Source organism: Juglans regia, chromosome 10 (genome assembly GCF_001411555.2).
Source record: "Juglans regia cultivar Chandler chromosome 10, Walnut 2.0, whole genome shotgun sequence".
NCBI classification, from domain to species: domain Eukaryota; kingdom Viridiplantae; phylum Streptophyta; class Magnoliopsida; order Fagales; family Juglandaceae; genus Juglans; species Juglans regia.
This window is the reverse complement of record NC_049910.1, coordinates 22,729,375-22,741,045: the sequence shown is the minus strand read 5'-3', so window position 1 is coordinate 22,741,045 and position 11,671 is coordinate 22,729,375. Positions and strand designations below refer to the sequence as shown.

Below are 11,671 nucleotides of genomic sequence, written 5' to 3'. Positions count from 1 at the left end.
AGCTGATGTTTGCTCACTAGTATATGTCTTCTGCTTACTGAGTTGTTAATACCTCACCTCTTATCTCCACAATATTTTTCACATAATTTTGATAGTTCGGCTGGAGAACAAGAATAAAAAGTTTTTTCAAGGTGTGATGATCATAGAAGAATAAGTGTCTTTTGGTACTAGTATTTATTGGTTCATGTTTAATAGAGCTATTGTTTTCGGTTATTTTGGTATGTTAAGTTATGGATATTTTTGAGTCTTTAGTGAGTTTTTAATTTATTTTAATGAGGATTTTTTTTAGTGTACGTATGAAGGAATATGGATATTTGTGTTGAATATTTTATAGAGTTTCAGGATTATTTATAGTTGTGATATTGGAGTTGATATTAACTAATAAGAGCTAACACTCTAGAGCCCGGGACCGGGCGTTACAGTTAACCCCCAAACAACATCTTGTTTTGTCTACAGCGCTAAACTGACATACAATACATATACCCGGACATTGTAGTCTTTTGGTTCTAGAAAAGCTCTCTTCAACTCCTAAAATGCCCCCAACCCTAATCCTCATATGTTTTTTCTCACCTCGGATAATAAAGCTTTAATCATTGAAATTATCCTTTAAAAGCACAATGGCATTTTGGTTGTTTCTCGAGCGAGTAGGGGCATTTCAATGACAAACAAACAGAAGAAACTAAAATCCCCTCGAAAATCACGTACAACTTCACATACTCTAATACGCATGATCCGTTCGTTGCTCTTTTATTTCTAGTATAAATAAAATACAAGCATATGCATGCAGCACGCAGCGAGTGAACTTACATTTTCAGTCAATCATTCGAAATGGCTTTGAAACTAACAAATTTGGCAACTCAGCTGTTGTTTCTAGCCACATTGCTCGTCCCAACAGCTTTATGCCATGCCAACCAGACTGTGGCATCGGATCCAGAATCAAACCTAGACGCATGGATTGCGCTAAACATGAAAGAGTACGAGGATGCTTCAAAGCACACCCTTTTCAACAACGCCCTAATCGCATCCCTTAGCAAAGCTCCAATGAAGATCATCAAGGTCAGAAAAGATGGTGCTGGAGATTTCAAGACGGTGACCGACGCCGTTGAGAGCATTCCGTCAGGAAATACAGACCGAGTGATTATATATATTGCTGGCGGTAATTACAAAGAAAAGGTAGTCGTCGATAGGTCGAAGCCCTTCGTGACGTTCTATGGGAAACCGGGCAATATGCCTACCATAACGTATGACGGTACAGCAAAGAAATACGGAACCTGGGAAAGCGCCACTGTGGCCATTGAGTCTGACAACTTCATGGCAGTCAATATTATCTTTGTGGTGCGTTTTTGCTTTTCTTTTCTTTTCTTTTATTTTCTTAGCAAATATTATAAAACGTTTGTTTATAATACTATCTGTTTTGTGGATGGTGTTTACAGAATTCATCTCCAAAGCCAGATCCCAGAAAATCCGATGGACAGGCAGTGGCATTGAGGATATCAGGGGACATGGCAGCATTCTACAGTTGCAAGTTCATAGGATTCCAAGACACCTTGTGTGATGACCGGGGTAGGCATTTGTTTCAGAGCTGCTACATCGAAGGGAGTGTTGATTTCATATTTGGAAATGGAAAATCCCTCTACAGGGTAAGCTGCAAAAAATACCAAGCCATCCATATTTCTAGAGTAGCCTGCTAATAATTTCTCATCTTATATATGTATGTATTAAGTTAAGAATGTATAAATATGCAGGACACCACCATAAAATCGGTTGCAGAGAATTTGGGTGTGATCGCAGCACAAGATATGAATGGCCAATCAGGGGACAGCGGGTTTGTATTCGTCCATTGCAAGATACAGGGGACTGGCGATATGTACCTTGGTCGAGCATGGAAGGAGACATCTCGGGTTGTGTTTGCCTATACATACATGGGCAGTAACATCAATAGTGGCGGTTGGATGAAGTCTCAGCACCAAAAGTAGGCATCCAATTACCCATCAATAGTGCAGTTTTCTTCAACATTTTCTTCGTGTTATTAATTCACAAAGGTATGGCGTATTAACATGATTGCATGATACATTGTAGGAATGTGTTTTATGGAGAGTACCAATGCTCGGGCCCAGGGTCAAGTGCCTCCAACCGCAAATTTGGAAAGACTCTTTCTGACGATCAAGTAAAGCCCTTCTTGAGCACCACTTTCATCGGAGGAAGTCAATGGCTTGTCCCAATTCCAAAGATTGGTTAAAAACTCATTACAATTTGCCAAATGCATAACGGCAACTTTTCTCTAACTGGATATAAACATCCAATACATTCATGTACAGTTGCATTTAATTTTCTCCTTTTTCTAACATTATATTTACATTATTTATATCAGTATAAAGAGATAAATTCCATAATTACTATGATGTGATGCATGTATAGTATATTATATAAATATATTTTGTAAAATCCCAGTCCCGCACGGGTCGGAGAGTTACCTCCTAACACTTAAACTCATCTTTCAACAATATAAAAAAAATACTCCAAATTCTCAATATCATATAGAAAATTTGATTAAATCTAATTTCCTCAATATAACCAATTTTCCAAAATGCCAAGTCATTATAACACAATAAAACTTCTTAATAAAAATCGACAATACTCATAAAAACTTCTTATGCTTGAACCACTACACTTAAATCATCTCACCCAATGCCTCATAATCTTGATCCTCAGCTGAACCATCATAATATCTGAAAAAATATTGTGGAGATAAGGGATGAGTTATCAACAACTCAGTAAGCAGAGAGCATATACTAGCATGAAAACATGAGCAGTTATAACGTTCAATATGCAGAACAAAACATTTTCTTTCGGAATGCATAGACAACATTTTTACTTTTGGAATACATAAACAAAACTTGATACAAAACATCAGAGCGAAATTTTCAGAAAAACAAACTTGTTCTCAAAAAGAAAATCCTTTGGCATTTCCAAACTGAAACATTATATTCATGTCATTTCATAGCATCACATCGGGACAAATACCATGTTTAACCCCCGTGGTAGGGTTATAAACTACCATTATACCCGTGGCTGGGCCGTATACCATGTTTCACCCAAGTGGTAGGGTTATAAACCACCATTATACCCGTGGCTGGGCCGTATTCCATGTTTCACTCCCGTGGTAGGGTTATAAACTACCATTATACCCGTGGCTGGGCCGTATTCCATGTTTCACCCCCGTGGTAGGGTTATAAACCACCATTATACCCGTGGCTGGCCCTTAAAAGAAATAGAACGGAACATCATCGGAAACAGATCACATTCAGATACAGAATCAGAACTTCATGCCAAAGTTTTCAGATAACACATTGTATCAAAACCAAATACTAAATCGCCTCAGATCATTTCACATGTTCGAAATAAACAGAAACAAAACATCAATAGCAAAAATTTTAGATTTTCATATTCGCTCTTTTTGCATAATTCAGAAACAAAATGCACAAAATCAGCTCATGTCTACACCAGTCATGATAGAAAATACTTTCTCTTATATAGAATTTATGCATATGCAGAACAAACATTTGAGGTTGTTTTCAGATTTATTTTCAGAAACAAATATGCATATTTTTCAAAGTCAACCTCTTTTCATTTCTTTTATGCAAAATCTAGTATATGACCCCCGCTTACCTGGACTTCTTAAGTACTATTCTGAATCTTTCCACAATCATGCTGAATGAATGTCAATCGCCACCTATACAAAACACTAAGCGTTACTAAATTTCTAATTTTTGGATTTAATTATTTATTTTCATTTTAATCATTATGTTTGAATTATTTTATTTTACTTGCTGTTTTAAAATCGTTTTCGTTGGATCATTTTTGTGACCCAAGATGTGGGGATTGGACCTCATTTCTTTCCCTACATTTTCTCTTTCCTCTTTTCTTTTTCTTCATTTCTTCTTTTCCTTTCTTTCTTTTTCTTTTTCTTCCCCAGCTTCCGCACGCCGCAATCCCCCCTCCCTCTCTCTTCTCCCCCAGCTCGCCGCCGTGAGCCGGCGGTGACCGATACCGCCCCTCCCTCTCACCTCACCTTCGATCGACGACCACCTCCCTGTAATTTCAGCCCTCCTCGCGCCGCTGGTAGCCCCCACGCACCACACCAAGGCGCGGCACTCCTTGCGCCGCCATCGCACCGCCTCCAGCCACCATCTTCTCACCACATCATCCTTGACCTCTTAGCAACCCTTTGGACCCAACCCCACCTTCGATCTGTCACTGGTGAAGCACTTCCAATGCACGGGCCCAGGGTCAAGTGCCTCCAATCGTAAATTTGGAAAGATTCTTTCTGACAATGAAGTACAACCCTTCTTGAGCACGACTTTTATCAGAGGAAGTCAATGGCTTGTCCCAATTCCAAAGATTGGTTAAAAACTCATTACAATTTGCCAAATGCATAACGGCAACTTTTCTCTAACTGGATATAAACATCCAATACATTCATACTATAACAGATGACACCACACATCAAGCCAAAGATCAAGCGACAAAGAATTAGCCAGAAATCAAGCTTGTAACAACCCCAAAATCACACAATTTTTGTAGATCTTACCTTTTCTTGCTATAATTTTCTAAAATAAATTTGTGATGCCCCCAACCTCCGCTTGGGATAGAACGGAGACTTAGAGCGTCGGGAAATACAACACATGGTTACATACTCTCGTACGTGACAATTATTATGCAATGCATCCGAGTATGCATCTAGAAGTATGTAATAATCGCAACGGAAATAAATGTGAAAGTATAACTTATGCCATAATAACTAAAAACATCACAATTCATTAGTTATAAATCAAGTTCAAAGTACCAAATGTAACATAATCTCAGTACAACAAAGGGTCAAAGTCCAATCATCCGCTTTATGCATTCTAAAGCATGAAAGGCTTGTGCTATAAACATCAGGACTAAATCCAATCTCCTCTCAAGGTCTGGCATCTCCTCAATCAATCGGATCCAACGCTCCATCTACCTCGCCCTCCCCGAGACCTAACACAATTTCTATCATTCTACTCATCCCACAAGGGATGAGATTTACTCAAAATCTCAGTAAGTTAAACACCCAACGTGCATAGAGATAAATTAAGCATGAATAATGATAAATATGCAATACATGAAATGCAAAAAAATCATGTCTCTCATCCAGTTTCCTTAACATTTTCAGAGAAATGGAGACACACGTTTTCATTCAATGAACATTTTTACTTCCATAAAAATTATTAAAAATTCATATAACATCATAACGTGTGGTAATATCACAGTTCTCCATATGCACTGTGAATGCCTGCCGGTGTCCGTAGTACAACTCATTTTAAGACTACGTTGTCTATATACTCATTCTCAATGCATTGATAAATATAACATAACATCATAACGTGTACACCTACCGACATTAGGTGTCATAACATATTAACTTCGATCCAGTGTTCTTTAAAAAGAACCAATTTGAAGCATGTTAACTGTTTTTTGTCAACCTAGAAGTTACCACTTCATTCTTAAACACTCTAGAGTGGACAGATGAGTTCCACTAGGATAATTTCTCATCCTAGCCTTTGGGGTCGTGACAAAAGTTATTTTCATACTATGCTTAAAAAATATTTTTCAAGACATGTGCATATGTAGAGCTTTCATGCAAAACTGACATTTATAGATGCAATATTAAAAAATGGTGAAAAATATCACATGTCATGTAAATATGCATTCAATGTATCATATAATATGATTTTTTATGCTCAAAAATGATAATTGAAATATGAATGAAATATTTATCAATAATTCATGAATAATCTATCAAGGTGTAAGTTAGAGGCCAACCTACAAACTTCCTGAGTAATTTGAGAAAATGTCATGGTTGCTGAAATCAAGTGCGTACTAAGTTAGGATTAATAATACTATGGATGAGGTTCATAAACAAAGGCTTCAAAAATGGGTAATTACAAAAATACCCCTAGTCTTTTAAAAATTGCTGCTAAGGCCCTATTTTTCACTAATTGCAAAAGAACTCCAAATTTAACGAAACTTCATGGACTTCATATTTTTGGCATTCTAAAACCATATATACCATTAGAGTTATAAAAAACAAAGTGAAACTTGCTCAAACAGTCCCAACCCGTGGCATGCACTCTAGTTGATGCCTAAGTGTGTCTTCAACTATTGATCCCTATGAAGGCTAATTCTTGTATAATCAAGCTCATCCCAACACTTAATCATGGCTAAGAAATCCTTAATCTCCAATTTATTCAAAAACGATACATGCTTGATGATCAAAACAATACAGATTTAAAGCCTATCATGGCATGCTTTTAATCAAGAATTAAACCTTTCATAATTATTCTAAGACAATGATAAATCATATCAAATCATAATTGAGACATGTCATAACTAAATTTTCACTTAAAATCATTTAAACATACAAACCATCCTTCAATGACCCGGTTTTGAACTAAGCATGATAATCTTCTCAGAACTCAACCAAAACTCATACCAACACTTGAAAACAAAGTTTGACATGAAAACTAAGATCAAGAGCAAGAAGACTTACAAATTTCATGGCCTTCTAAGCACTCAAGACAACCTTGCTCAAGAACACTCAAGAACTCACCAAAACTCACTCGGTTTCACTCTATTGCACTCTAAAGGGGAGAAGTACTCTCAATACTCAAGAGGAAGCTTGGAGCTGAGGTGTGGAGGAAATGAAGAAGTTAGGAAGGTATTTATAGGCTTCAAGAGGGGAGGAGACGTTGGCTTTGGTGCAATGTGATTGAGTGAAGTGGATGGTGCACAAGTCTGAAATTTTTCGAGGTTGCTTCCATGGGCTTATGTCACCTTGTGCTGGGGCAATAGTGGCTTAAAACCACCATGATTTCCACCTTACTATGGCTAGAATGGTCCTATAGAGGTGTCGTTGTGGGGGACGGTTCAGATGACAAAAAGTCAAGCAAACCACCCATGCAAACCGGTGAATTCAAGGGGTTTTCACTTGGTAGATTTGAGCTTCGGTTTTGGATGGTTTTGGGTGGGAAAATCTGTGATGACCCGAGTTTGTCTAGACATGGCCCATAAAATTCATTCTAGGTTGCCATAGCATTTTAGGAGCCTTAGTTACTTTGAAAGGCCTTAGAGTCTTTGATTTAGAACTTGAGCCCAAGAGGAGAGTGACCTTAGATTACCTTGTAATTTTTGGCTCTATTTAGAAACCTAGGCCCAATGGCTTTAGGCCCCTTACCCAAATCTTAGTCACTAGTGCCATGTGTCATGTAAGTGTTACACTAGGAATCTAGACTTGTTAGTGGGATAAGGGGGAGAGAGAAGTGTAGGAAAGCACCAAGAAGAGGCTTGCACGCCTACCCTAGAGGCATTGCCACTTGTCAACTTGCTAGAAACCTTCTAGATGAATCAAGGGACAAAAGGAACCTAGGAAGACTAAGGGATTTTCGGCTAGCCCATCTTCCCACGCCCAAGACCCTTGTCTTTCCCAAAATTCGAGTTCCAAGGTAGATTTCTTGGGAAGGGAAGTCTAGGGAAGAGCAATAGAGCTTTTCTAGAAAATCGACATGGGAAACCGAAGGGGGGTACAAAGGATTTCAAATTTGGTCAGTTCTTGCTAAGTGTCAAGCATGCACTAAGCTTCTAGAAGAATAGATGAAGTGACTTTTGTTTCAAGGACAAATATACACTTAGGGTTTCGGCTAACACACTTCCAAGCACCCCATTCACTTGTCACTTGTCACTTAGATTATTTTTAGACCAATGGCACATGAAAATTCACCTAGGGAAGGAGCACTGGGAAGATGAAGCATCAACTTGGGAAAAGGAAGAAGGAGGGGAAGGCTAGAGCTATGGTACATGCCCAATGCCACTTGTCATCCATGCCAAAGGTTACTTGTTGGGAAAAGGAAGAGGCATGAGATACCCTTAAAGAGATATTCACTTGCTTAAGGAAAGGAAAGACGTAAATGGGAAAGAAGGGGATTTCGACCAAGGAAGGAGAAACCCGACACGCCACCCCCAAGATGTCCCTTCCCAATGCAATCCAAGTGGGGAATTCTAAGAGGCATTCTCGGCAATAGAGAAAGGGGAAGAAGAAACCTATGCCACTTGTCATCTATGGAAGGATTTTGGAAGCAACTAAAAAGGGAAGTGAGGAGTCTACTATAAAAAGGAAGGGGTACATGCCTATGGGTTTTTCCCTCGCCATTTTTCAGAATTTGCATGGGGGGAGTTCATCCTCCATGTTTTCGACCAGCACATGTATTTTTATTTTACATTGGCTTTGTTTTACTTCATGAGTGAAATGAATAGGTTTTAACCCGAAAACCCTAGAAGCGGAATGGTTTAAGATCAAGTGATGCCCTAGAAATCCTCACACACTCAATAACACGAAATAGGATTTTTAGTAACTCTTTCTAATGTAGTATGTTCGAATTTACAATTTGCTAGTATTTCTTTACGCAGAATTTTTTAAGTATACACTCAACTTACTCTTGGTTAATACTTTCATATATTTGTGTAAATCCTTTCATTGTTGTGTTTGCTTTGTTTGCCATCTCTTGATTGTTTGTTTGAATATGCTAATATTATCTTGAGTTAATCTATGGTCGGAATTATATGCTTCATATTTGTGATGAAAATGCCATGAAATACACCTATGAGTTTTGGTTTTCACTTGATTAAGGTTGATGGTTTATGCAACATGATATTTCGGTTTGAATATGCCTTGGAAGTTTCAGACCTTAGTTAAAACCTATGATTTAATGTTTTGTGTCACTATGCTTTGATTTCTATATTATATGATTGAAGTTGGGAAGATGTTTAAGTGATGATTCTTCATGATTTAGTGCCTATATGTTTCGGCCTAAGCAAGTTCTCATGATTCCATGTATGTGTTTTGATATCTAATGTGGTTTATGTTATCATGCTATGAAATGAACATGTTATGCTTGGTTATTTCATGCATAGCATTTTACATGTCATATGTCAAGTATAAGTATGCATGTTATAAGTCTCATATCAAATGCATTTGGGGGAAAATGTTTTCAAAGAAAGTTTTTTCAAAAAAAGTATTTTCAAATGAAGTGTTTTCAAAGAAAATGGTTTAAAATTTTTATCACAGCCCTAAGTGCTAGGGTGGGGGAATGTCCTAGTGGAACTTCTCGGTCCACTCTGTAGTGCTTAAGAATAGAGTGGTAACCCCTGGGTCAACAAAGTATTGTCGACGAGCCTCGAATGAATTCTTTTCAAAGGATGCCGGAGTGAGGAAGCGCCTAACGCTAGTGGGTGCATAAGGCATGTAACCCGATGAAGTAAGGTCGAGTTAATATGAATATCATTTTATGACATATTCATCATGATGTACAGACCGTTGATGGTGTGGTAACTAGCAAGAACACGCGGTGTTAAGGGAAACCATGTTGTGTCCAACCTCTGAACAAAAATAAGAGCTTATGTGATAAGGATCACTCGATGCAAATCTTGTGATATGTTCTGTTAAGGCAAGTTTTGATTAAGATCATGTGATTAAGAAAAGTTCATAAGTTTTTTTTTTTTTCTGAAAAGTTAAGTTTTGTTACAAGTCAAGTTCTGAACAAGTGCATAAGTCAAGTACATGTCCATGCACACATTTCATGATATACCTCTTATATGCTTGTGTTAAATGTGGTATGTTGTGTGATTACGTGCTGAGATTTCTTCTAATCTCATTATGATAGTTTCCACTACCATTCCCTAACCAGAATGGTAGAAGTTGTCATAGGTGTAGTAAACAACGACCATGACCAAGAGGAAAAGAATGGCACCTCCTCCTACAGAGAGGATTGTGCCTAAGATGGTTGTAAGTCGGCCTGAGCCCTCCATCCAGGAGCGACTTGAGGCCATCGACCGGTAGATCTCTAGTATACTTGAGTTTATTGCAGAATTCAAACGACGTAACAACCGAGACAAAGATAAGACCTTGGAAAAGGGTGTGAAGCCCGAACCCTCTTCAAGAGAACGAGAACCTTAAGTTAGTTTGTGGAAGAAAAAGAAAAAAGAAAAAAACTATTGGCCACCGCGAGCTTCGATGCCACCACTTCCATTTGGAGAAATGTTAACGGTGATTACGATGGTGTCTCCACTTTAGAAGGTCATGAGAATGCAACAAAAAGGCTAAACCACAACTCCATCCTCGTCGACCTTGCCGCGCCACCTCCCACTGCCACCAACAATGGCTTAACATTCAACCATTTTCTGTTGAGTATGCCACGAGCCAAGATCTACTGGGATTTAGACATTGCCTTTGGAGTTAAATGGCAACAATGTTGCCTCAAAAGCAAGCAGAGGATACGTTCTCTCATCCGAGACTGCTATCAAGAATATTGCTTCAGGATGGCCGTCACTATCTGGCCACTTGATTTCCATACTGGTTGGAGTTACTACATCTCAATTCCTTCTTGGATTTTCCTCTCCGAATCAAGAGGTTCAAATCCTGTGGTGTTTTACAGGATTGAAGTTGGTATACAATCGCCACAAGGGATCACCACTATCCGAGGGATATTAAGAAGATTTAACGATTTTTTAAAGTTTTTTTCTCCAGTCAAAAAGGCATTTCCTTCAAAATATCTACCTCCAGCTGTTCCAAAGAAGATGTTGAAAATAAAAAGCCGAACTTTGTTGGAAGAGAGAAGGTGTTTCTCGAAGGATTGGATGGAGAAACTATTTTCAGACATTGATGTATCAAGGAGTGCTCCACTAGCGACCCTTCTTGAGCTAGAAGCCGCTACGAGGTCTTCATTCTATGATGAGAACCAGCAAACACCAGATGTTAATTCTTCAACCAGTGGTGTGCTTCAGGATGGGGAAGATCTTCACACGATGAGTTGTGTTGATATTGAAGCTGAAGCAAGCTCTGGGTTACAAGTGGTTGGAACAATGATTAGTGCACCTCAATCGTTTCCAATATTGACACTTAGGGATGTTCTGAGGTGGGAAGGAATAAATCTGCTAAAAATCTGGAAGTACCATTGCTTAAAGAAACAAATCTTGTGGCCATTTGATAGAGGAAAAGGAAAGGATGTGGAAGAAAGGTTGTGTGCCAGGTTCACTTTTGTTTTCTTGACACTTGGGACCAAGGTATTTGCAGAAGGACGGATTGATGAAGGTGGCAACTTGCAGTGGTCATACCATGGTTGGTCATTTAATGGATGTGGATCAAGTGTTGCAATGACAGTTGCTGCCAAGGGATCCAAAAAGGGTGGTTCAACAATTATCTTCAATTCTCATGTTGCTATATGTGTTGTTTTAGCCAATAGCAAGAACGGGATAAGCTTCCAATCACTATTTGGGTTATCTTTCAGACATTGCCAGGAGAGTTGCATCAATATCACAACCTTGAGGACAAGGTTCTTTAAAGGGAGGGAATTTGTTATGATCCCCAATTGAACAACCGCACTATTTTGAAGGCCAAGAAAGGTAGCTAAACTACAAGTCGTCTGTAGCTTGTTGTTTAGAATAATAAGAGTTGCAATCTGTTATTTACATTCTATTTACATTCCACGTGTTGCATTTTCAATAGTTCTGCTAGTCATGGGCTACCTCCATATGTAAGACAGAAATGGAACCAAGAAGGAGCTGGAAATTATCTTTGAAACAGTTTGTATTT

General features: G+C 38.5%; 1 protein-coding gene across 1 annotated transcript; it reads left to right on the top strand.

Annotated features, from left to right (window-relative positions):
- Positions 1-828: 828 nt before the first annotated feature.
- On the top strand, positions 829-2,291 carry LOC118349673 (putative pectinesterase 63). The gene is made up of 4 exons (XM_035695194.1): positions 829-1,335; positions 1,434-1,640; positions 1,746-1,972; positions 2,080-2,291. Exons 1-4 carry the CDS (start codon positions 829-831, stop codon positions 2,237-2,239), a joined length of 1,101 nt encoding a protein of 366 aa, XP_035551087.1. The 3' UTR covers positions 2,240-2,291.
- Positions 2,292-11,671: the final 9,380 nt, after the last annotated feature.